The 24,785-nt window shown below is 37.2% G+C and overlaps 1 protein-coding gene across 4 annotated transcripts in view; it reads left to right on the forward strand.

Moving 5' to 3' along the window:
* The window catches only part of Slc16a12 (solute carrier family 16 member 12), a 79,643-nt gene that overhangs the window by 51,974 nt on the left and 2,884 nt on the right, over positions 1 to 24,785 (forward strand). For all 4 annotated transcript variants that reach the window (XM_003473554.5, XM_013156857.3, XM_063239480.1 and 1 more), the window contains 5 exons: positions 1,947 to 2,191; positions 12,958 to 13,061; positions 16,108 to 16,251; positions 17,780 to 18,359; positions 20,310 to 20,569. In XM_003473554.5, coding sequence (XP_003473602.2) covers positions 1,980 to 2,191; positions 12,958 to 13,061; positions 16,108 to 16,251; positions 17,780 to 18,359; positions 20,310 to 20,569 — 1,300 coding nt within the window. In that variant the 5' untranslated portion in view covers positions 1,947 to 1,979. The remainder of the gene's footprint in view (positions 1 to 1,946; positions 2,192 to 12,957; positions 13,062 to 16,107; positions 16,252 to 17,779; positions 18,360 to 20,309; positions 20,570 to 24,785) is intronic.

A 24,785-nucleotide genomic window follows, 5' to 3' on the forward strand; every position in this document is an offset into this window, starting at 1 on the left:
ATTAGAAGTGGCCTTGCCATCACACGAAGGTTCATATACCATTTTAGTGGCTGACCAGTATTAATAATAGTTGAGCACACTACTTAATTTTTCTAGCCAAAGCTACTTTCCCTATAAAACAGGGTAATACTACCTACATTCAACAGTTGTTTTGAGGTTAAATGAGATACTCTCTTTAATGTCACTTAATGGCAGGTTGGCCTGTGGAAAGTTCTCTATAAATGGTATCTCTATATTGTTGTTTGAACTATGCTTCCAAATCAGCGTTTTGACTATTTTTCAGTGCCTAGGCCAGTGATAATGATGTTATAATGTCCAATAATAACATTTTTACGAAACTTTTTTATCAGCATATGTTTGTATTACAGAATAATTACATTCATTATGGGAAATAGGTACATGTACATAACAGCTCAATTCTTTTTAAAATGTTTTCGTTGTCACTATCAGATTTATTTATTTTATATGAGTTTATCAAGATAATTATCATAAGCACAGATTAAAAACCAGGCTAACTGAACAAAACATAAACCACATAAAACAGTTTTATTAAAGCAATGTGCAATTTTAGATACATTGACTATTCTGGATTATAAATTTTTTTCTAACTTTTTTCCTGCTGCCTTTTTTTCACTTTATATATTGGGTTTTTCATGTAAAAGAAACTGTAAGGTGTTTAAGCTTGTATGTTTGATTTACTTCACTTAACATTGTGATCTTAAAGTCTGCCCATTTTCCTACAGTAATAATTTTTATTTTATCAACTAATATCTAGCATTTATATCAATACTGGTTTTCCAGTACTTGTGATGAATTTGTAATCTTCAGTTGTCTGCTGCTTCCTTTGTCCCCAAGTCTGAGGATGGCTGATAAGATGAGGAGCGAGATCACAGCTTGATAGAGCGTGGGGATCACTGTTGCCGTGTTACCCTCGCTGATATTTCCTCTCTGAACCGATAGGCACCCAGGTCCAGAGCTTCAATCTTGTAAAATCTACTGCAAGTCATTTTCTTAAGAGAACTCTATTCCTAAACACACAGCTCATTAGTTAGTTTGGTTTACCTGCAAGTTACACAGTATATGGTAGCAATAGTATATGTTCACCAAATAGTACACATTTTGTTGTACTTCAAATGATATTTAATTTCATTAGTGTTCAGATTTCTTCTGGTAATCCTTATAAAATTGTATCAACAACTGGACTATTGTCTAGAAGAAAAAGTATTAACCAAAACTCTTATTTTGCCCCTTAAAAATGAGTCATTAACTGTAAGTAGGAAGGCTATTTAACATACTGAGGAATACCTTAAGAAACAATTTATCTTGCAATTTCTAGGGCACCAGAATCAAGTCCTAATATCGCACGGTCGTTGGCTGACAGCCTCACACACCTGGAATCTGTGTTAGCTAGACTGCTTTACCTGGAGGGGCAACCAAGGAAGGAACTGCTTCTAACCTCACTTGAGATATAGGAGAAAAAAAAGCCCCTTGAGTTTACCTTTTTTTTTTTTTTTCTTTTTTCCTACTTTTAAAAGAATTCATGTTTTCAAAACATACTAAATATATTCATTGGTGGGGAACTGGTACAAGTACATGCTAGGCCTTGATACTTTTTTTCCTTGTCGATTAGGGGCTGCGCTTGGTTCCCAAAGGCTGCCCACAGTCCTCTGGCCCTCGGCGTGGGCAGCGTGCACCGTGACTCTTTCCTTAAGCCCCATGGGAGAGTGCGAGAAGCAGGACTGTGTCTCAATAACTTGATGTGATCATGGGAGTCGTGGCCTATCACTTGTGCTGTTTTGTTGGTTAGAATCAAGGCACAGGTCACACCCACATTTGGATACAAATAGTCATATTAATAGGACACTAATGATCAATTCTAGCCAAGTTAAAAATCTATCTTTGGACATAACAATAAAATATAAATATGCCCATATGTTTGGTTTTAGATGGCCAGTAACCTGTGTGCCAGGTAGCATTCTATGCCAGTCTTGAATGCTAACAGGAAGACACGAGCAGCAGACTTGTCCAGGATCATAACTTGCTGTTGGAATAACTTGGAAAAGAAGAAACAAATAAAAACCATGGCAAAAGTAAATAGAGCTGGGCCCGCCTCCCCACCGGATGGAGGCTGGGGCTGGATGATCGTGGCTGGCTGTTTCCTTGTTACCATCTGCACCCGGGCCGTCACCAGGTAGGTGGGACTTTCTTCTTGATTTGTTAAGATGATCTGGCTTCTCCTGTTTTGTGAAAAAGTGTGTGTGTGTGTGTAACTTTGGTTTTTGTTATTAATTTATTGATACATTTTAGGTATACATAATGACTACATTTACTGTAGGGAATTTGTACCTGTACACAATGTAACTGAATTCCTCCCCCCCCATTCCCCTTCCCTCCCTTCAATCTCTTTTTCTCTCCTTATTTACAAAAGCTTTGTTTCCATTTTCCCTGTTTTCTCATCATTTTTTTTTCTTTTCTCTTCCTTCCTTTCCTCCAAGCCCCTCCCCAGTTCCCCTTTCCATTTAAACTTATCGTATGGGTTTTTGTCCTTGGATTTGATAATATGCTGTTATATTAATTGATTTGTATATGTTGAACCATGCCTGCATCCCTGGAATGAATCCTACTTGGTTATGGTATATAGTCTTCTTGATGATTTGCTGTATTGTTTGCTAGTAACTTCTTGAGGATTTTTGCATCTATGTCCAGTAAGGAGATTGCCCTGTAGTTCTCTTTCTTGGTTGGGTCCTTTTTTCTTTTCTTTTTTTTATCAGGGTAATGCTTTCTTCAGGAATGATCTTGAGAATATTACTTCTCTTTCAATTTCATTAGAGACTTTGAGAAATACTGGTATTAAGTCTTCTCTAAATTTCTTGCAGAATTCAGCAGAGAATCTGGCAGATCCTGGACTTTCTTTTGTTGTTAATTTTTTTTTTTTCTAGTAATGGGGATGAATTCAGGACCTCACTTGCCAGGCAGGTGTTTACACTGCTAAGCAAATCCCTGGCTCTGCTGGCAGATTTTTAATTACACTTTCAATTTCATTAAGAAATATTAGTTTATTTAGAACTATTATATCTTGATTCAGCTTTGGTAATTCTTTATATCTAAGAACCTATCCATTCTACATTTTCCATCCTTCTAGAATATAATTCTCAAAGTGAATAATGATGATCTTCTGGATTTCTGCAGCATCTATTGTGACTTCACTGTTTTAATTCCTAACTGCATGGGTTTATTTTTCAATTTAAAACTTTTAAGAACCAACTATTTGATTCATTGCTTTTTTGTATTGCTTTTGTAGTCTGAATTGCATAATTTCTGTTTTGATCTTAATAAGTTCCTCCCTTGTATGAGCTTTGAACTTGAGTCGATCTTTTTTTAGAAGCTTGAGTTTCAACATTAAGTAGTTTATTTGCGTTTGCTCTGTTTTCCTGATATGGGTATTTACTGCTGTAAATTTTCCTCAATGGCCTGCTTTCATTGTGCCCCATAAAGTGTGGTATGTTGTATTGGCATTATTGTTTAATTGTAGAAACTGTCTAATTTCCACTTTAATTTCATGTATTATCCATTGATTGTTCAGTACAGTGTTAATTTCCATGTGTTTATGAAGTTCTTTTGGTTTCTTTTACCACAAATTTCCAATTTCATTGCATTATGTCTGATAATATGCGTGAGATAATTTCAATTCCTTTTCATTTACTTAAGCATGTCCTATGAACTAGCATATGATATATTTTGGAAAATGTCTCATGCAGCTCAGAAGAATGTGTATTCTAATGTTATGGGGTGGAACACTGTAGACATGTACTAAATCCATTTGTTCACAAGTTTGGTTCAGTTCTAATATTTTGTTGTTGATTTTTTTGTCTAATTGATCTATGTATTTGTGACAGGGAGTTACTGAGGTCCCCCATTAAAATTGCATTAGTGCTTATTTGATTTTCCATGTCCATTAATATTTGTTTTATATAGTTGGGTGCACTGGTATTTGGTGCACATATATTTACAATTGTTATGTCTTCCTCTTTTTTATATTATTCTTTTTACAGGAGTTTTGTTTTCCATCCTTTGACTTTCAGTGTATGAATTTCTTTTTGAATTAAATTTGTTTCTTGCATGGAGCATATTGTTGGGTCTTGCTTCTTGATCCATCTTGTCACTCTGTTTCTTTTGATGGGTGAATTGAGACCATTAACATTGATGATTATAATTGATATGTACTGACTTACCCTTGTCATGGTATTTTCCCATTGTTGGATTCTCTTCTTTTTTCCCCCCTCTCTTATTTAATTGTTTGCCTTGCCTAGTGGATTCATCCTACCAGGGTTCATGGAGTTGAAAGCTTTATTGTCTCTTCCTACAATGTCCTCCAGAATGGCTATTTTTGTATTCACAAATTTCCTCAGGTGTTCTTTGTCATGGAAGTATCTTATTTCTCCATCAATTCTGAAAGATAGTTTTGTGGGGTCCACCAATCTGGTTGGAGGTTGTTTTCCATAAGGTTTGAAATACTTCACTCCAAGCTCTTCTTGACTTATGTTGAGAAGTCACCCATGATTCTGATGGGCTTTCTTTTACAGGTAATTTGTTTCTTTTCCCTAACAGCTTTTAATATTATAGTCTTGTGCTGAATTTCTGGAATCTTGCCTATTATATGCCTTGTTGTAGTTTTTTTGATTATGGCTAATTGGAATTTTATATGCCTTACTTATCTGATATCAAAGTCTGTTTTCCTGCCAGAGAATTTTCTGCAATGATGTCTGTGTACACATTTTTATGTCATTTACATTATCCCTTGCTTTTTCATGAACTCTAATCAATCTTATGTTATACTTATCTGCATCACCTAGCAGCTGCTGCATTGTTTTTGTGTGATTTCTTACTATTTTTAAGAAACCTTTTTTTGTGATTGTTAACTGTCATCCTATCTTCTGTATCTAAGACCCATCCTCATATTGGCTCATTCTGCTGCATGAACTTTCAATTGGAATTTTTAATCTCCTGGATATTTTTGAATCTGTTTTATGGATTCCATTTCTTTCCTATGTTAGGCATTCATGCTTCAGATCTTTCACCAAATCTAAGGGAGGATCTTTTTCTGCTGCTCATCACTATGTCATCTTCCCAGAAGTCTTGTTTATTTCCTTTGACTATTCAGATACCTTTTCCTTTGCAAATTCTGATACTTAAGTAGTAGTTTCTACTAATATCAGCTATGTGTTCAGATGTTTAGGAATGGTATTTTTAGACCAAATGTAGTGGCTATTCCAGCCATTTGCTTTTATATGCAAAGTTCTAGAAGATGTAAAAGAATATGATATACATTACTTTTTATCCTCCATTTCCTCTATCATTAACATGAGATATTTGAACCTATCACATATGGAATAAGTGGGAACTATACCAATTTGTTCATTAGAGGAAAAAATTCTTCCACGGTATTTTCTGTAGATAATTGAGGATTTGTATCAGTGAGACTAATTTACTGATGGTCTTTCATGCTCATCAGTATGCTGTGTGACTTGTCTTGTTTGGCAGGATATCAATTCTCAATTTTCTTTCAATAACCTTTGGGATAGTCAACAGATCCTATGATTACTACCAGGGGCTAAAAGTTTTTAAATTGTGGATTTAAGTTTCAATGTCAGTTTAAGTAAAATCAATTCTGTTATTTTAAGAACACAAAAGTAACAATTCCTGTTTTTATTAGTATGTTTGATATACATAATATTTACATTCATTTTGGACAATTAGTAATACAAATATAGTATTTCGATCATTTTAACCTCTTTCCCTAGCACTTCCATTTCTCTGTTTCCTTAGATCCATTTCTGCATCTCTAAAATGTCTACGTCTTTATTTTGTTTTATTTATTTATTTTTTGTTTTTTGAGACAGGTCTCGCTATGCAGTTCAGGCTGGCTTTCAGCTCACTTTGTAGCCCAGGTTGGTCTCAAACTTGCAGTGGTCCTCCTGTCTCAGCCTCCTGAGTGTTGGGATTACAGGCATGTGCTACCATGTTTGGCTTTACCTCTTTATTGCTTACCAACTTTTTTTTTCTCTTTAAATTATTATATTTTGGGATGTTCATATAAGAAAAATCTATTTAATTATGTGTGTGATTTATTTCACTTAACATTATAGTCTCAACATTAATCCATTTTTCTCTAAATTACTGTTGTTCTTTGTGGCTGAGTAATATTACATTGTGTCTTGATTGATGGACATCTAGGCTGTTTCATACTTCTGATTATCTCCTACTTAACACTTGACTGGATATGACTAATCTAGTCAGTTAAGAAAGCTAGTAAGCAGAAAACAAAGCAAGATTTTAAAATCATCACAAGTGGGCTGGAGATTTAGCTCAGCACTATAAGCACCTGCCTGGCAAGCGTGAGGTTATGAGTTTAATCCCCATACCAAAATAAATAAAATAAAATAATCACAAGATACAAACATAGGCACACTGACATTAAGTTCTCCAAAAGAAAATATTATGTTCCCTAAAATATCTGATTATCTGGGACATTTTTCCCCTAGATCTTCTGTTTTCTTCTTACATCTCAAGCTGCTGCATCTGCCTCTTGCTGATTCTTTCTCTCAGCCTGTATCACACTGAGCCTCTTTACCTCTTACTTTCTCTCCTTCTAGTCACATGCTCCCATGGAAGCTCTGCCACCCCATCTTCCCCTTCTTGTTCACATTCAGAGTTCTTGAAGCTGTTTTTCAACTATTTTTGCTTCCTTATATTTCAGTCACTTCCTCTGCCCATCCTAATCCTTCCTTCACCTGTTTCTTCCCTCCTTACATGATATTTATGAGCGCCTGTTAGTTAACAAGTACTATGCTAGACCTCTGAGATTCAGTGTGAAATAAGACAGATATCCTGCCACAAAGGTGCAGTCTAGTGCAGAGGGAGTTGCCACACAGTGTGGCTGATATCCATCTTGTAGTAGGAATGCTTCAATCCCAGTCTTAGGTTCTCGAGGGGAATTAGGGACAACTTCCTAGAGAAATGGACTTTTGGGGCTGAGACTAAAATAAAGAAGATTGCTGAGAGAACAACTTGGAACAGGTGAAAAATTAAAAGTGAAAAAATCATTGGTGGAGTGTTTCAAGAAGTAGAAAGCTCACTTCTACTGTGTGTAGAAGGTCCTGAAGGCAGCTGAATTCAGAAAGACCACCAGTAAGGAGACTTGGGGCTACAGTCCAGGGAAAAGGTGTGGCATGAATTGTGGTTGATAAGGGGGATGGGGATATGTGGAGGAATACAAGAGCTGTCTTATATGAGGCCGAATAAGTAGAAGCTGGTGATTGACTCAACTCATGGCATTTAATCAGCAGGTTTTGGTTTCCAGGAGATAGTTGACAATGTGTGGAATATTCTTCAGCGATGCTGCTAAACATCCGATAATGAACAGGATAATCTCTGCAACAAAGAATATTCTAACCCAGAATGTTAGAAGTGCTTCTTCTGAGAAACCTTGAGCTAAGGATAACTAAACTATTTAGATAGTAATGCTATGTCTAAGCCATCTTTATTTATTTAACTGAACATCTGGTGGTTAGGAGAAAATAATAGACTTTTTTTCAGAGTACTGTAATTTTCAATGTATAGATCTTTTATGTCTTTTATTAGATTGATTCTGAAGTATTTCACTTTTTGGATGCTGTTGTGCAGGGTGTGGTTTCCCTAATTTCTCTCTCAGTGAGTTTTTGTGTACAGGAATGCTATTGATTTTTTGAGTGCTGACTTTATATCCAGCTTTTCTACTGAATTTGATAATTAATTCTAGAACTCATTCAGTGGAGTTTTTGGGGTCTTCTATGTAAGTGTCATGTAATCTGTAAATAATGATAGCTTAACTTCTTTCTTTCCTATCCTTTTTCCTTTTATTTCTCATTTAATTGCTGTAGCTAGTATTTTCAGAACTATATTGAATAGGAGTGGTGATAGTGGACACCTTTGTCTGGTTCCTTATTTTAGATTGCAAGCTTGCAGTTTTCGTCCATTTAGTATCATATTGGCTATTGGTTTGTCATAGATGGCTTTTATTAGATTGAGACAAAGACTATGCATTCCAGTTTTCACTGTAGGGCTCTTATTGTGAATGAGTGTTGGACTCTGTCAAAAGCTTTTTTCTGCATCTAATGGGATGATTGTGTAATTTTTGTCTTTGACTCTGTTGATATGGTGTATTATGTTTATTGACTTGCATATATTCAACCATCCCTGCATTCCTGGGATGACTCTCACTTGGTCATGGTATGTAATCTTGAAGATTTCCTCTACTCTGTTTGCTAGTATCTTATGGAGGATCTTTGCATCTATGTTCATTGAGGTGATTGGCCTATAGTTTTCTTTTTTGATTAAGTCTTTCTCTGATTTTAGTATCAAAATAATATTGGCCTCTAGGAATGAGTTAGGGGGAACTGCTTCTCTTTCAATTTCATTAAAGAGTTGAGGAGCATTGGCATTAAGCACTCTCTAAATTTCTTATAGAGTTCAACTGTAGTCCATCAGAACCTGGGCTTTTTTTTGTTGGTAAATTTTTAATTACATTTCCAATTTAATTAACTTGTACTGGGTTATTCAATATTTTTATGTTGTCTTGATTCAGCTTTGGTAATTCATGTTTCTTTGAATCTGTCCATTTCTTCTGTGTTTTCTATTCTATGAGAGTACAGATTTTCAAAGTAGGTATTGATCTTCTGAATTTCCACAAGATCTGTAGTGATTTCACCATCTTTACTACTTATCACATGAATTTGAGTATTTTCTTTCCTTTTTTTGGTAACGTTGTCTAGGGGTTATCAACTTTATTTATTCTTTCAAAAACCCCACACTTTGATTCACTAATTCTCTGTTTTTTTTGTTTTGATTTGGTTTGGCTTTTTGGTCTCAATTGCATCAGTTTCTGTTCTTATCCTTGTAATTTACTCCTTTGTATGAGCTTTGGACTTCACTTGGGTTTTTTGTTTGTTTGTTTCTAAAATCTTGAGTTGCAGCATTTGGTTTATTTGTACTCATTTTGTTCTCCTGTTTTGAGATTCAGTATTATAAATTTCCCTCTTAAGACTGCTTTCATTGCATCCTACAAGCTCTAATAAGTTGTTTGATTGCACATGTTGTTTGATTTCTTCTTTAATTTTGTCTGTGACTTGTTGGTTATTCAGGAGGTTGTTATTTTTCATGTGTTTATGGATTTTTTGCTGTTTCTTTTTCTATTAATTTCCAGTTTTATTACATTATGGTCAATTAATATGCATGGATAATTTCAATTCCTTTGAATTTACTTAATGAAGCATGTTTTATGGGTTAGTATATGGTCTATTTTAGAGAATGTCCCATGTGCAGCTGAGTATAATCTATATTCTGATGCTGTTGGGTGGAACATTCTATAAACACTGAGTCCATTTGTTCATAAGTTTGGTTCAGTTCTGTTATTTTTTTGCTGATGCTTATATTTAGTTGATCTATCTCTTTGTGGCAATATTAAATTCTTCATTACAATTGTGTTAATGGTTATTTGATTTTTCATGTTATTAATATTTATCTTACATAGTTGGGTGCTCCTGTATTAGGTGCATATATATTTACAATTGTTATCTCTTCCTCTTGAAGTTTTCCCCTAACAAGTGTATAGTGACCTTCTTTATCTCTTTTGATCATTCTTGGCTTGAAGTTTACATTGTCTGCAAACAGAACGGCTACCCCTGCTTTTTTTTCTGAGTTCCTTGTTGCATGTAGTATTGTTTCCCATCCTTTGGCTTTTAGTCTTTGAATTTATTTTAAGTTAAAGGTGTTTTCTGTGTATAGCATAATGTTGGAGCTTGTTCCTTGATCCATTCTGCCAGTCTGTTTCTTGTGATTGGTGAATTGAGGCCATCCACATGTACAGTAATAACTGACACATATTGGCTTATCTTTGTCATGTTATTTTCCTGCTCTTAGTTCACTTGCATTTCCTCTCTGTTTAATTTCTTTAACTGCTTGTTGGTTTCTTTCTGTTGTTCTTGGAATTGTCATTTTTATCTCTGTCTATCTTTCAGTATCCTTTGTAGCATTAATGTGATTGTCATGAATTTCTTGTCTTGTTAGTGGAAGTATCTTATTTCTCCAATAATTTTGAAAGGTGGTTTTGCAAGGTACATCAATCTAGGTTGGAAGTTGTTTTCTTTCTGAGCTTGAAATACTTCATTGCAAGATATTCTTATTTTTGGGGGTTTGTGTTGAGAAATCTGCCATGATTCTGATGATCTTTCCTTTGTAGGTGATCTGTTTATTTTCTGTAACAGGTTTTGCTATTTTGTTCTTGTGCTGAATTTCTGATCTTGATTGTTATATGCCTGGACATAGATTTATTTTGGTTATGGATAACTGGAGTTCTATATGCTTCACTTATCTGTGTGTCAGATTCTTTTCCCATGCCTGAAAAACTTTCTTCTAGTAAATATTTCTTCTGCAAATATTTTTATATCATTTGTGTTGATTCCTACTTTTTTATCAACACCAATTATTCTTTTTCTTTGTGTCATGTTGTAGATGTTGAATTATTTCCTGATCTTTTGCTATTTTTAGGAAAATCTTTCCTTTCATGATTTCTAGTCACAAGCCTGTCTTCAAGGTTTGAAAAATCTGTCCTCAGTTTCATTCAAACAGCTTTGCCAGTTTTCACTGGAATTTTTAATATCCTGAATATCTGTTTGAATCTGTTTAATGCTTACCATTTCTTTCCTGTGTTGACTGTTCAATATTTCCAACATCTTCCTAGCATCGTGAACATTTTTACATTTACCTCTCCTCTAAATTTTCTGAGACATTCCTTTATAAATGTTGACAGTTCTTTTTTTTATCTGAGAACATTTCTGATCTTATTTTCTCTGTAGCCTCATGGATTTATTTTTTAATTTAGTTGCTATTATTTCCCAGAAATTTCAGGTGTGTGTCTTCCAATTTTCTTCTATATCAATATCTCATGGACTTCTTCTGAGTTGGTTGGAGGTCTGAAATTATATTTTGCTTTTTCATCTTGTCATTTTCTATTTCAAAAAATTTTATTTGGTTTTCTATGACGATCCTTTTGGGTTTTTGTAGTATATAACTATATCACTTGTATCAAGGATTCTCTAGGAAATGTCTGTTCTTCAGGGATGTTTTCTGTCTGCAGGAGATTCTTGGTTTGTGTCTAAGATCCTACCTCAGCTGGGCATAATGGCATACGCGTGTAATTCTAGCACTCAGGAGGCTAAGGCAGGAGGATTGTTGCAAGTTCAAGGCCAGCCTGGGCTACAAAGTGAATTCAAAGCCAGCTCAAACTGCATTGCAAGACCCTGTCTCAAAAAAGAAATTCTGCCTTCCCAATTAGTTAATAGTGGGGTGTTGGTTCAGTCACTGGTCCTTTGTTGTAGGGTTGTGGTAAGGTGATTACCCTAGAGTTTCCCAGTATTGTTATAGAAGGGAGAACAACTGATTACAATGGATATGACATCCTAGGTAGAGTAGTAAAATTCGCAATAGCAGTATCATTAAGCACAGTTTAGAAACTAACACACTGTGGTAATTACTGGTTTTGTACTGTAGACCATAGGAGGAGAATCTATAAGTATATAACAGAATCAACTGTAAATGAGTATTTGCGTGCAAAGTGTTTCCCCTTAGGAATTTTACCCTGAGGAAAGTGTATAAAACAGAGATAACTGGAAAGGCTATAGAAGGCAGGCTGGTGCACAAAGAATGATTGTGCAAGGTTTAGAAAACTAGATGAGGGGATAGAAAAGAAAGAATGAAATATTATTTGAGGAATTATCTGTACTTGGTCTCTGGGTTTGGGGGATGGGATTAGTCTTCTGTGGTTGGATATCTCCCCAGCCATTTAGAAAAGAGAGGAAAACAGAAAGAAAGAAAGAAAGAAAGAAAGAAAGAAAGAAAGAAAGAAAGAAAGAAAGAAAGAAAAAGAAAGAAAAAAAGAAAAGAAAAGAAGAAAGAGAGAAAAGGTAAAGAAGAAAAGATGAAAACATTGAGAGAAAGGGGCCAGTTACCAAGTTCTGGATCCGTCCTGAGTCGATTGCCAGTCCTGTGGAGGCCTCCGTCACCCTTTGGCTTGTATTAGTATTGTTGCTTCAGATTTTTTCACACTGCTGGTCTTGACTGTGAGTCCTGTGTGTATTAGTTGGGATCCTTCTGTGTCGCTGTCATTCCTTCTGGTCTCTGGACCTCAGTGGTGGCAGTAGCAAGGGGAGGGACGTTTCCCCTCTAGCACTGTTCACCTGGGTTCCTGCAGTGGCAGCAAGGCTGTGGGAGGGGTCTCTGTCCTTTGGTGTGGGCCACCTGGGTTCCCACAGTGACAGAGAGCTATCTTGCAAATTTGTTTCCAGATCTGTAGATACTGCTCAGCCGCATCATTTTTAATATTAGTATAAAGCTTTCCATTTTATTAACATTCTATAATTTAACAAATCCTTTATAGTTTGGTTAGTTACAATTCACAGCTCAGTTGCAATTCTCAGTAGATAGTTTTCTGGACTATATCCTTTTATGTGTAACTATTATTATCATCAACATCATATGAGTGTGACTTTTGTATAAATCCCAGGAGTGGAATTGTTTGTTTTTATAAATTGTCCTTTATTTTTCAAATCATAAGTTGTACAAACACCATTTAGAAGTTAGAACTATATTAACAGAATCCGAGGATGTGTAACAAACCATGTTTTTGACTTGCTGTGTTTTCCGTCAGTCCTTCTCTAGAGCAGTGAGTGGTCTTTGTGCCTTTCTGGCTTCAGCAGCCCCTCTTGTGAATCTTCTGAATGATTCAGACTGCCAGCTTCTGATTTCCCACGTATTGTGACCCAGTAATTAGAACTCTTAGACAGTGTGCAGCTGATTGAATAAAACTTTTAACTTCTGTTTCAGTTCACCTTTTGTATACAATATCTGCATTGTGTTTTTCAGATGTATCTCAATATTTTTTGTGGAGTTCCAGACATACTTTGGTCAGGATTATGCACAAACTGCGTGGATTCATTCCATTGTAGATTGTGTGACCATGCTCTGTGGTGAGTATTACAAGGATGGATGGTTATTGACTGTTCTTGAACTGTACCTGGCTATGACCTTTGCCAAGATCAAATAGCTTTCATTCTCATTTTTTTTAAATTAGCTAACACTATATGAAAAGATCAATCTACATAAAAATATAAATATTTATAAAAAGAAAAGAGCCAAACTTAACCAGTCTTAGAATTGATGATCTTTGCTGATGCTGGATCAAAGAGGTCATTAATGTACTGAAAAGGACATATACCACTTAGTTTTTCCTGATTTGGGGGGAGCCATAATATATGCTTGGTTCTGTCTTCCAAATGCTAATACTTCCTCATCCTCCAGTTACATAAACAATTGGATAGCACCAGGTTCCCTTTCTGTAGACTCTCGTTAAATGCCATCAGTATCATATCGCACCTCTAGTCTTAGATTCCCAGAGGATTCAAAATTTGGCTCATGGGTTTCATCTCTTCAAGCATAAATACTTGGAGAAGCATTGGGGGAGAATAAGATTGTATAATCAAGAGCTAAATATATTCACTGTAACTACATTTCCATCTAAAAATCTCAAAGTTGCTCTTTAGGGGACGGAATCAATGCTGCATCTATGTAGTAGAAGATGACAAACTCTGAGTGTTTTTTTTTTTTTTTTATAAATTTCAAATCAAAGTAACTAAATTGATGCCTTATAATGCTGGATTATGTTGGAACAATCTATCTGAAGCATAGACTCACGTAACTCTGTCATTCAGAGTGGCCTGAAGTATTTAGAAAACTTTAATCTCATCTCAGTTGCAAAGAGAAATTCTGTATTATTCAGTATCTCATAATAACTTCATCGGATTTTTAAATGCTATTGGATTTGGGGGTCTGGTAGCATTGTATCCAGGTTTTTGGTATCCAAAACTTAAGCAGGGCACTCAGTGAAGAGATCAAAGGCCTGATAAGGGCTCATACTGGATCTCTTACTGTGCTGGGATTATAGGAGGAACTGTAAATGGGGTTTCATGGGAGTCATGGCCCAGTCATGGCCCAGGTACCTGCCTCAGCCCGCCCCTTGGGAAGAAGAGTTCTGACCATACAAAGCTTTTAGAGAAAGTGTGTTGGCATTCAGAGGCCACTATGGGGTCAAACCTGTAATGCAAATGAGGTTGAATGCAGGCCAGGGTCATGTGCTTTTGGGTAGATGCATGTCTGGGGCCTTCAACGGTAATAGGGTGACCTTTATTAGTTTTCTGATATTTTGACATAATTATTTTTGCTTTGTCTGGTTTGATGCTTGTCCCATGACTTTCTGTGTACTGATTCCTAATTATTTTCAGAAAAAAATAAACATACTCAGGAATCAGTTGAGTTGTGCTGAAATGCATTTCTTTCTTGAGAGAAATTAGAGAGCAATTCTGGTACTGAAATCTGGCTCATGAGAAGGCTAAGTTGACTCTTTCAACTGATAAGGTTTGGAAGGATCAACAAATTGGGTTTTGTATCCCATTTTGGGTTTTATTTTTTCAACAATCAGTTGATTTTGAGGATCATGTTACTAGTCACAGTGCCTGTGTCATTATGCCAAGAGATTATATTTATCTTTCTCAGAGTATACTGTTGACTCCCTTACCTCACTGTCATCTTCTGAAAAAGGTTTATAATCCCCCAAATGAGGTAAATGGCTGTAAGTGACAAGTATGGCCACCATGACTCCATGAGACTTTGAACAGGCTCTTTTTAGAGCAGTAAAATAAAATTGAATACAGAAATGTGAGACCACTTGTACTCAGTTCCCCCATACTGCTTTCCAGGTCACGTAATATAAGAAAAAGTAGAGTTTAGAATATGGGACAAGAGACTATAGAATCACATCTGCAACACTTAATGTACAAAATATGCTGTAGACAAACCAGAGAAGTGAAAGGTATTCACTGAATTGGGTGTAAATGTTTTCATTGAGTTTGGTGTGTATCTTACTATTTTCCAGTAACTGCAGTAGTAGTATCCTTAAGAATTCAATAGGTCCTCAGGAGGTTGTTTAAGATAGATCTAGAAAGACAGTGGTAAAGGTACAGTAGAGCTGCATATACAGATACAGACACAGATAGGCACAGGCATAAACACAGATACAGACACAGATGTAGCTATGTCTCTAATATGTTAACAGATAGGAGACATGGAACTGATGACTGAGTTCATCATGTATACTGAGTTGCCCCCCAACTTCAGCCTAATCAATACAAAATGATTATATTATGCAGACACAAATATAATCACAGTTCTGACCTTGTTCGTAGAGTACTAATGTCAGCGTGACTTTTTTAGAAGAAAATTCACATGCCTTAACCCACTCTTGCAGCATGTCTGCCATTGTCTAGAGGACCCAAGGAGTGATGAAATAACAGGATGAAATAACTCTACACTCAGCATCGGTGACTTCACCTGTACTTGTGAACTTCAGCATGCCATATCACTTACTTTTTGTCTTTTTTAAATAAATCTTTTCTAAGCCTTAAGGTTAACACAATTTGGACACATTGGCAAGCTGCGAACAATGAACCAAGGAATGTGCCACCAGCAAAACATTTTTCTTAGATTTATCTGGGCTTTGGCTTTTCATCCACAGGAACTTCTGAAACCTGAAATCAGTGCCCAGTTGTGGAATTTTTCTATGAGCTCTCCCTCTGTGCTATCACACAGTGCCACTTTCTTTTCTACTAATTCACTGTTATCATTATTGTTAATGGCATATGATCAGTACTACATCAAGCATTCCTGTGCAAGTGACATGTAATTTAAATAGCTTCATAGAACATCAGAGAATTCCAGAATTATGACTGTAACAGAATCAATAATATTAAGTTAGAACACCTGAGTTCTAATTCAGTTCTGCATCTTATTCTGTATGGGACGAAATCACTTGTCTTTGGGCCTCAGTTTCAAAAGCTGTAAAATTGGAGGCATGGACCTGTTCCTTTACAGGTTGGTCTCTGCTCTCCAGTGTAACACCACAGCCTTTGCACAGCAAACTCAAGGCCTTTCTGCTGACCCTATTTATTATTGTTTTCGAAGCTCCGCTTGGGAGTGTTGTCAGTAACCATTTATCCTGCCAAGTGGGAATCATACTGGGTGGCTTGCTTGCATCTACTGGTTTCATCCTGGGCTCATTCGCCACCAGCCTGAAGCATCTCTACCTCACCCTGGGAGTTCTGACAGGTAAGAACACCGTGTACCTCCCATCTCACTGCACTTCATTCAGGTGTTGCCAAAGCACGTCAGTAGAGCAGTGAGTCATAAAATATTCGTTTTATTACGTGCGTAATCAGGCTGACTTAGTTTATATTGACTTACTGAGCAGCTGAACAGGATGGAAATGCTGCTGTACTAGCCTAATGAAAACACAGCACCACTTTAATTCAATCATATGATAAAAGTAACTGATGCCTTTCTCTTTGGCCAACTATCTGCATTCTGAAGAAGCAAGATACAAATTTTCAGCCATGGTCATTCTCTCAATATCTTTGCCAAGATATTAAAGTAGTATCTGTGATCATCCTGAGTTGCCCTTAGTTACAATAAATATCACTACCCAGTAAGTCAGAGCTTCCCATTTCAAAAAAAAAGATCTTGTTGTGAATACTTTTATATTACACATTCTCTCAAAGGAAGTATCTATTTAGGAGATCTCTTATTTCCTCAAAGGAAATATCATACTGAATCCCATGGAAAGAGAAGCAACATTGTGCATTCCATAAATCATGCTGAAGGAGACTGTTTAAGATTGAAATGGGGTTGGTTGTGAGGCTGGGGTAGCAGTTGATTCCTCACTTAAAAGGGCGTAGACAGTTGTACCCGTCTCCTGTCTGGGTGCTGTGCCATAGGATAGCCCAATCAGGCCAATGAAACATCTGACTAATAAAATTGTAAATCTGGCCCTGTCATCCAAAAATGGTACATCTACTTCTACTAATTTAAAGGGCCCAATAGCTGAGATGACCAGCTGTGAAAGTTTACCCAGTCCTAGTCTGGTTTTAACCCATATCCAGAACTCCAGGCAATGCTAGATTGTGGACCAGCCTGCACTGAAGGCAGAAATAGGACCTGACAGTGGTCCTTCTTTTCTTGCTGTGATACTCTAAACGCCCTGAGACTTCTTAACTTAAAAAGCATTAAAAGTGAAAATATGTAGAAAGTTTCTGGTCTGTCAACATTTTTCTCCTGATCTCAACAGATAATGTCATTGCTATGATCATGCATTCAATTGGGATGTTTTCAAACTCGATGGAATTTTTCTGGAACTTTCAACAAATCACATGTTATTTTAATCCAAATTCCTGAACAGTACAGATTTTGAATGTTGTGTCTTCACAGACAGTGAAGAATTGAGGCAGTTATTTGGATAATTTACACTACAAAAAGTGAAAGAGGGAAGGAGGGAGAAGTTTCTTACACAGATTTTCTAATAAATTCAGTTTAGTTGTCATAGTGATTTTTATGTTCTTTAATTTTATTTAAGAAGTCATATTTCTTTAAGGATATTCTTCCTAAAAAGAAAATCAAGTGTATTCTATATTTTTTTTGTTTGTGTATTACTGGTAAGGGAGTCTGTTTTCCAGTTTGGTATACAAAATGAGTTGAAAGGTTTTCAGTGAGGCTGAGTTCTCTTTAATCCAGATCTTCAGGGATCATTCCTCCCGCTGCCTGCGCATAGTGTACCAGCACTCACCAAGTTCTCTCCCCCTAGGTCTCGGATTTGCACTTTGCTATTCTCCAGCCATTGCCATGGTTGGCAAATATTTCCGCAGGCGCAAAGCCCTCGCTTATGGCATCGCCATGTCAGGGAGCGGCATCGGCACCTTCGTCCTGGCTCCTGTGGTTCAACTCCTTATCGAAGAGTTTTCCTGGCAGGGAGCGCTGCTCATTCTTGGGGGCTTCGTATTGAATCTCTGTGTTTGTGGTGCCTTGATGCGGCCTATTAATCTTAAAGAAGACCATTCAAGTCCAAAGCAGAACCATGCCTGCCGAACTCAGAAAGAGGACTGTAAGCGGACATCTCCCTATTCATCCTTGACCAAAGAATGGGCAAAGACCTGCCTTTGTTGCTCTTTGCAGCAGGAATATAACTTTTTACTCATGCCAGGATTTGTTGTGTTCGCCATCTCTGTTCTATTTATGGCTTACGGCTGTAGCCCTGTCTTTGTGCACTTGGTGCCTTATGCTTTAAGTGTCGGAGTGAGTCACCAGCAAGCTGCTTTTCTGATGTCTATACTTGGGGTGATTGACATTATTGGCAATATCACATTTGGATGGCTAACTGACAGAAGGTAAAAATCCATGAAAACACAGTCGTTCTCCAGGGGGGATTTTAAGCCTTGAGCTCTGGTCACCCTCTTGGTATGAGGAGTACCCATATTTGAAGAAGAGTAAGAAGCTTCAGTATCTGAAGGCAGTCGTTTACTGTTTTTTGTAAGTCAGGGCTGAACAAAGCTTCTTCTGTAAAGGAACAGACAGTGAACATTTTTGGCTTTGTAGGCCATATTATCTTTGTCACAAACACTGAACAATGCGATAGCACAAACATGACCACGAACAGTATATAAACAGATGCGTGTGATTGTGTGCTGATGAGACTTTATGCCCATGAAATCTGAATTTCTGTTGTGACATCTATGACATGCTATATTGTTCTTTTGATTTTTTCTCATTTTAAAATAGGAAAAACATTACTAGGTTGTAGGTTAAAGGAAAAGAGGTGGGTAGGCTGAACCTGAACATAATTTTCCTACTCTTACATTGATGGTGTAGGGTGGTAAGACTGTCTGAATTTCAGAAGCTAGTCAGGCATCGTGGCCCAATCCTGCAATACCGACTGCACAGGAGGATGAGGAAGTAGGACCGTAAGCTTGAGGCCGGCTTAGGCGACTTAACAAGACCTTGTATCAAAATAAAAGAAAAGTCAAAGGCCTGGGCATGTGGCTCAAAGATATTGTTCTCTTTTAGCATTTGTGAGGGTCTGGGAAATAAATAAATTGTTAGGATCTGAAAATAAATTGTAGATGCTAAGGATAACTACAAGTCCTGGTGGTAGATTTAACTGTATCGCAAGTCAAGTTAATTCTCAAGCAAGACAGCTTCTGACTGGGTCTCGTGGTTTGAGTTTCATTCAAACCACCCCAGAGATTGGCTGATAAGGAAAGAAGACTAGAATTCAGCTCAGATAAAGTGCTGATGTACAGTAATAACATTATCCATAGTCACAATATTGTAGGCTTAGAAACCAAGGTAATAGAGAAAGTCTACTAGGCAGTTTCTCCAGCAAAATCTCATCTGTTTGTATTGGAGAGTGCCAGTGATTCATATTGTCCTAAATGCACTCTTTATACTTGAGCTATGGACTGGCTATGATTTTGTGGCTTCTCACAAATTACGTCTTCGGTAATTAATCAAGATCTGGTTGGTGTTTTCTAGTGCAGTGAATATAACACTGAGGATTAATTCAACTGTTTTTTGAGGTGTCAATATAACTCCCAAGACCTTACACATGCTAAGCATGTGCTCGATCACTCAGCTACATCCATAAGCCCTCCATAAGTTTAATTAAAGAAGAAAGGAAGGAAAAACAAATCTGTCTGCATAATCTAGTACCTCAGTATGTGCAATATCTATTTACCTGTCAGCCTCATATCATTTTGTGAGGTTCAAACAAAGTCATTGGTAGAAAGATGTTTATAAACTACTAGAACGGATATTATGCAAAGTCATTGAAATAATTGGTATCATGGAGGGATGAGGAGTATTAATATAACACTTAGTCCTCATACAAGACTATCATCATCTCCAGGATTCACTTTAATGTCTTCATGTTTCATTTTCCTCTGTGTGTAACCACTTGTAGTATTGAGCATCTGTCACATGCTGGCTATGAATGAATAGCATATCTGAAAGCATCTAATCTGGGAGATGGTAGCTCGACAATATTAGTGTCTTAACACTCTGTATATTATTTCAAAAGTATCTTAAGGGCAACTTCCCATTTTATGGTGAGTTTGAAGTTACAGTTAGATTCTAGTGCATATATACTTTTTCTCTACACTTCCTAGAGAGATAAATTCTTGCATTTGCATTTACCAAAAGAAGGTAAGGAGACAATACAGATAATATACAAAGAAGTGATCTTAATAAATAACTCCAGTGCTTGCTGCTGCATGGCTCTGGTCAGATTCTCTCATGGAGCCTGTACAGCTTGCACACATTTTTGTTCTTCCAACCCGCAGGTGTCTGAAGAGTTACCGCTATATCTGCTACCTCTTTGCCGTGGGACTAGATGGGCTCTGCTATCTCTGCCTCCCAATGCTTCAGAGTTTCCCCTTGCTTGTGCCTTTCTCTTGTACCTTTGGCTACTTTGATGGAGCCTATGTGACCTTGATTCCAGTAGTGACTGCAGAAATAGTGGGAACCTCCTCTTTGTCATCAGCACTTGGTGTGGTGTATTTCCTGCATGCAGTGCCGTACCTGGTGAGCCCACCCATTGCAGGTAAGTTTTTGGGAAAAACATCAACTGCTTTTGTCAAAACAGTGAACCTGTGTATGGACGTAGGCACACACATGCACATGCACACACACACAGAGGAATTGGCAAGAAAGCTAGAGGAGTGTTGTAGTCAGGGGTTGCAAGGAGAACAATTATATACAGGACACAGAATTTAGAGAATTATTTTATGATAGTCACCTAGAGTTAAATACAAGAAAGTGTAGGAAATGTGTCCACAACACTAAAGAACTAGAAAATCCAGTCAAGGGCCTGGATCCCAGCAGTGTCCTGCGTGAGTCCAGTTGAAGACCTAGAGCACATGACAGTGCCTCCCATGAGTCCAACTGGTGGCCTGGAGCCCACAAGGACTCAGGCAAGTCTGTTTTATGAATTTGCACTAGAAAGCCCAAGGTCAGTGGCGGAAACTAGAAAGTCTATGCCAGCAGGGTGAAGGATCTGTGCCAGTAGGTTGAGGGTTCTGCAGTGGAGCCAAGAAGTGACATTCAAAGTAAGGACCAGAGCTTCCCTGAAAAGTACCACAACTAGCCTCAGTGACAGTGAAGTCTTGAGCTCCTCCAATGGTGAGAACAGCTGAGTATTTATCAGAAAGCCAGCATGATAGACTTCTCCTGAATATTAAAGAGCACACATCTTCCCCTCAAGAGCCATGAAGCAATGCTCACTGTTAGGACCACAGTTCCCCCAAAGAAACTGCACCCATCCTCACCACAAGGTCCCGAGCTCATCAGTGATAACAGCTGAGTTCATATCAGAGGAGCCAGCGTGACAAACTCTTCCAGGAGAACCAACAGCTTCAAACAACAACACCACTTAGAAGAACTGACAAGCTACTCTTCCTGTCCAGGTCTTTTTTATGCTGGCAACAGTCCTCAGATGGGCCATCCACACTCAGCATCACACTGATTCAGTTCAGATGGTGTTAAGCTGAACACTAGTTTTTAATCCATAACAGGGAGAGTGACAAAAGAAATGGAATGCAAGAACCATCAAAAAAGTTATGTTCTTGCCAGGCATTGTGGGGCACACCTGTAATTCCACCACTCTGGGAGGCTGAGGCAGGAGAATTGCCAAGTTCAAACCCAGCCTGGGTAATTTAGCAATTTAGTGAGACCTATCTCAAAAGAGTAACTAGATACAGATAGATAGATAGATAGACAGACAGACAGATAGGTAGAGATGTGGTTTGGATATACCTTAGTGTGAAGGCTGTACCCCAGTAACAAAACAAAAACCTAACAATGAACCATCATGTTCTTCCAAACTTCTTGTATAATCTTTTTTTTTTTTTTTCTTTCAATAAACTAGGAGCCTTAGCCTACCTGGCAAGGAAAAGGTCCCAAATTAGGTTCCGTTTCATATTAATGGGAGGGGGGGCAAAAGAATGGGGCAGCTGTTGAAACTTGTAAATAAGTAGAGCAGTTCAGAGGGAAGTCTGGTGAGTACAAGATTCCAGGCGGGGCGGCGGGTGGTGAGGGCAAAGTGAGAGCTGCTGAGTCCGGGGCCCTGGGGGCCAGGTGGAGCGGCCCCCCGTTCTTATTTACCATTTATTTTTACCAGTGTGGGTCACGTTAAGTTTTTATGCAAAGTGGTAATAGTAAAAAGTGTGTTTTAGAAAGTGTGATCTGCCAGTGAATCCGGTGATTTAGGACAGAGGTAGTTAGATGCTGCAGCAGAAATAGAAACGAACTCTGAAAAAGAGGAAAATTTGAAAACAAATCAAATGAATTTAGCATATCTGGGTGAAGGAGAGAAGGAAGTTAGAGAAGAGTTAGAAAATAATGTCATGGTTGAAATAAAGAAGGAAATTGAAGATAGTGCCTTTACTTGAAAAATAATGAATTTAAAGTTTAGTTATAGTAAGTCACATAATAAATGGGTGAAATTTCTCAACAAAGCACACTAGGGAGACATTAAATTTGGACATGAAGATTTGAAAGTCATCAGATAAAACTTTTAACATGTTTTATAAACTAAAATGCTATAGAAACTTAGAGCATGATCAAACCAAGAGTCTGACAGGTATTTATTGTGTATGTCAAGAAATTCAAATATTTACTGTTTTATCACTAGCATTTTGTTTAGTGCTAGCAATACAGCAGTGGCGAACTGGTCCAGATTTGTTTCTCTTTGGTAGAGTTTGTGGTCTAGACCGGTGTTTCCTGTAATGAGAGCCTGAGACCCCTAGACCCGTATCTCCAGGGCACTTGTTTAAAAGTGCAGATTTAAAAAAAAAAAAAAAAAGTACATATTTCTTGACCTTTCACCTATGATCTGAACTGTTTCAAATTTATTTTTTATTAATACACATCTGCAGTATGTAAAGTTTACATTTCTTATAGGCGGGTAACACTTCTTAATTCCTTTTTTTACCCTCCATCCATATTTTGATCCCCTTCCCATTTGAAAAAGCTCTGTCTCCCTACTTCCTGTTACTTATCCTTTATTTCGTTCTTTTTATATTTTGGGTTTCTCATATAAGAGAAACCGTTTAAGACCATGTGTCTGATTTATTGCAGTTAACATTATGGTCTCATGATGCATTCATTTTTCTGCAAATGATTTGGATTCATTTATCTTATGGCAAAGTAGTACTTTTCAGCTGGTTAGTTCTCTTGTAATGTTCAGGCACACTAAAGATTTAGAGTAACTAGTCCAGATTAGTACCCGCTGAATTAAATCCAGAGAGCGAATAAGGCCTCTAATAATGTACTGGTGAGAAATGATCCAAATATTTTCCTAAAAAGGGAAGCGGATTTCTTGAACAAAGCAGGTTCTGATATTAGCTGGTGTTATAAACAAGACAGTTTATGTTTATTTCCAAATTACAGCAAGTGCTGAGGAGCATACTAGGGAAATTGTGGCTGCTTAACTGCTGCAGGTAAAAATTCCTGATCAGTTTAAACTCCATGATGCTTATTGCCTCATTTTTAAAAACTATTCCAAAATGTTCCTATATCTTCCACTTATAACTAATTTTAGTGTTCACTAATTTTTAAGAACAATGCAGTACTTTTACATGTCACAAAACATACTGGGAAATTGGGATTCCCAGCATTTTTTTTCTCTATTTCTAACCTTCATATGGTAAATCAGACATAATGATCATGAATGGAATATAAAGAATTAAGATGGGCTGGGGATTTAGCTCAGCGGCATAAGCACCTGCCTTACAAGCGCAGTCGTGAGTTCGATCCCCAGTACCAAAAAAAAAAAAAAAAAAAGGAATCAAGATGTGAGTTCTTATTGAAAAGCTTCTCTTCTTTATTTTACCTTTTAAAATTACAGTTCAGGGGCCAGGAGTTTAGCTCAGTGGCACAAATGCTTGCCTGGCAAGCACATGAGTTTGATCCCTGGTACCAAAATAAAATAAAATAAAATAAAAGACAATTCACCACTTGGCCTCCATTTGGTACTATGGGAATATACTAGTAAATCAAACGATAACTAAAATGTTTGAGAGTAATTTGCAAGAAACTTTGTGGGACTTGTAACAATTTCTATGCCTTTTTGACTAGTGCAGTTGAGGGCGGTGAAAGCAGGAGCCATATACTTCTTTGGTAGAATTTTGGGAGGGGCCATAAAAGTAGAGTTTGGAGGAATTTTAAAAAGAATTTCTTTAAATCACAAAATAATTGTCTTCTAAGTACAATTTTATTACACTATTTCTCAGATATTCATGGCTTATGTTTTATATAGTGTATAATTTGATTTTCTTCAAAATCTAGAGTTGGGAAAAATATTGAAATTATTTGTTGCAATAAGAGATGAAGGAGAAAAACTCGTTACAGCTGTCTGTCCTTGGAAGCATGCAATTAGCACATCTATGATGACCCAAAGTTCTGATTTTCCAACTGGAAAGGGGATGATAGAAACCAGATCCAATTGAAAATTTAGATATTGCTGAAGCTTTTGTTACTTAAGATAGTACTTGGGGGCTGAGAATACTAATACCTTTTACATAATTATATTGTTTTTGACACCCTAGATAAATTATCTGAACTTTAATAATTTGAATGCTATTTACAGTCACAGGGCAGCCTAGCTTGGTGGTATACTCCTGTGATCCCAACACTTTTAGGAAGATTGAGGCAAGAGGAGGATAAGTTCGATCCTTTCTGGGCAATTTAGTGAGAGCCTGTCGCTAAGTAGACTGCCCCTACATTCAATCTCTGGTACTGAGAGGGAAAAAATCCTACAG

This window comes from Cavia porcellus, unplaced genomic scaffold (genome assembly GCF_034190915.1).
Source record: "Cavia porcellus strain 051 isolate PalLab524CR breed Dunkin Hartley unplaced genomic scaffold, mCavPor4.1 scaffold_28, whole genome shotgun sequence".
NCBI lineage: Eukaryota > Metazoa > Chordata > Mammalia > Rodentia > Caviidae > Cavia > Cavia porcellus.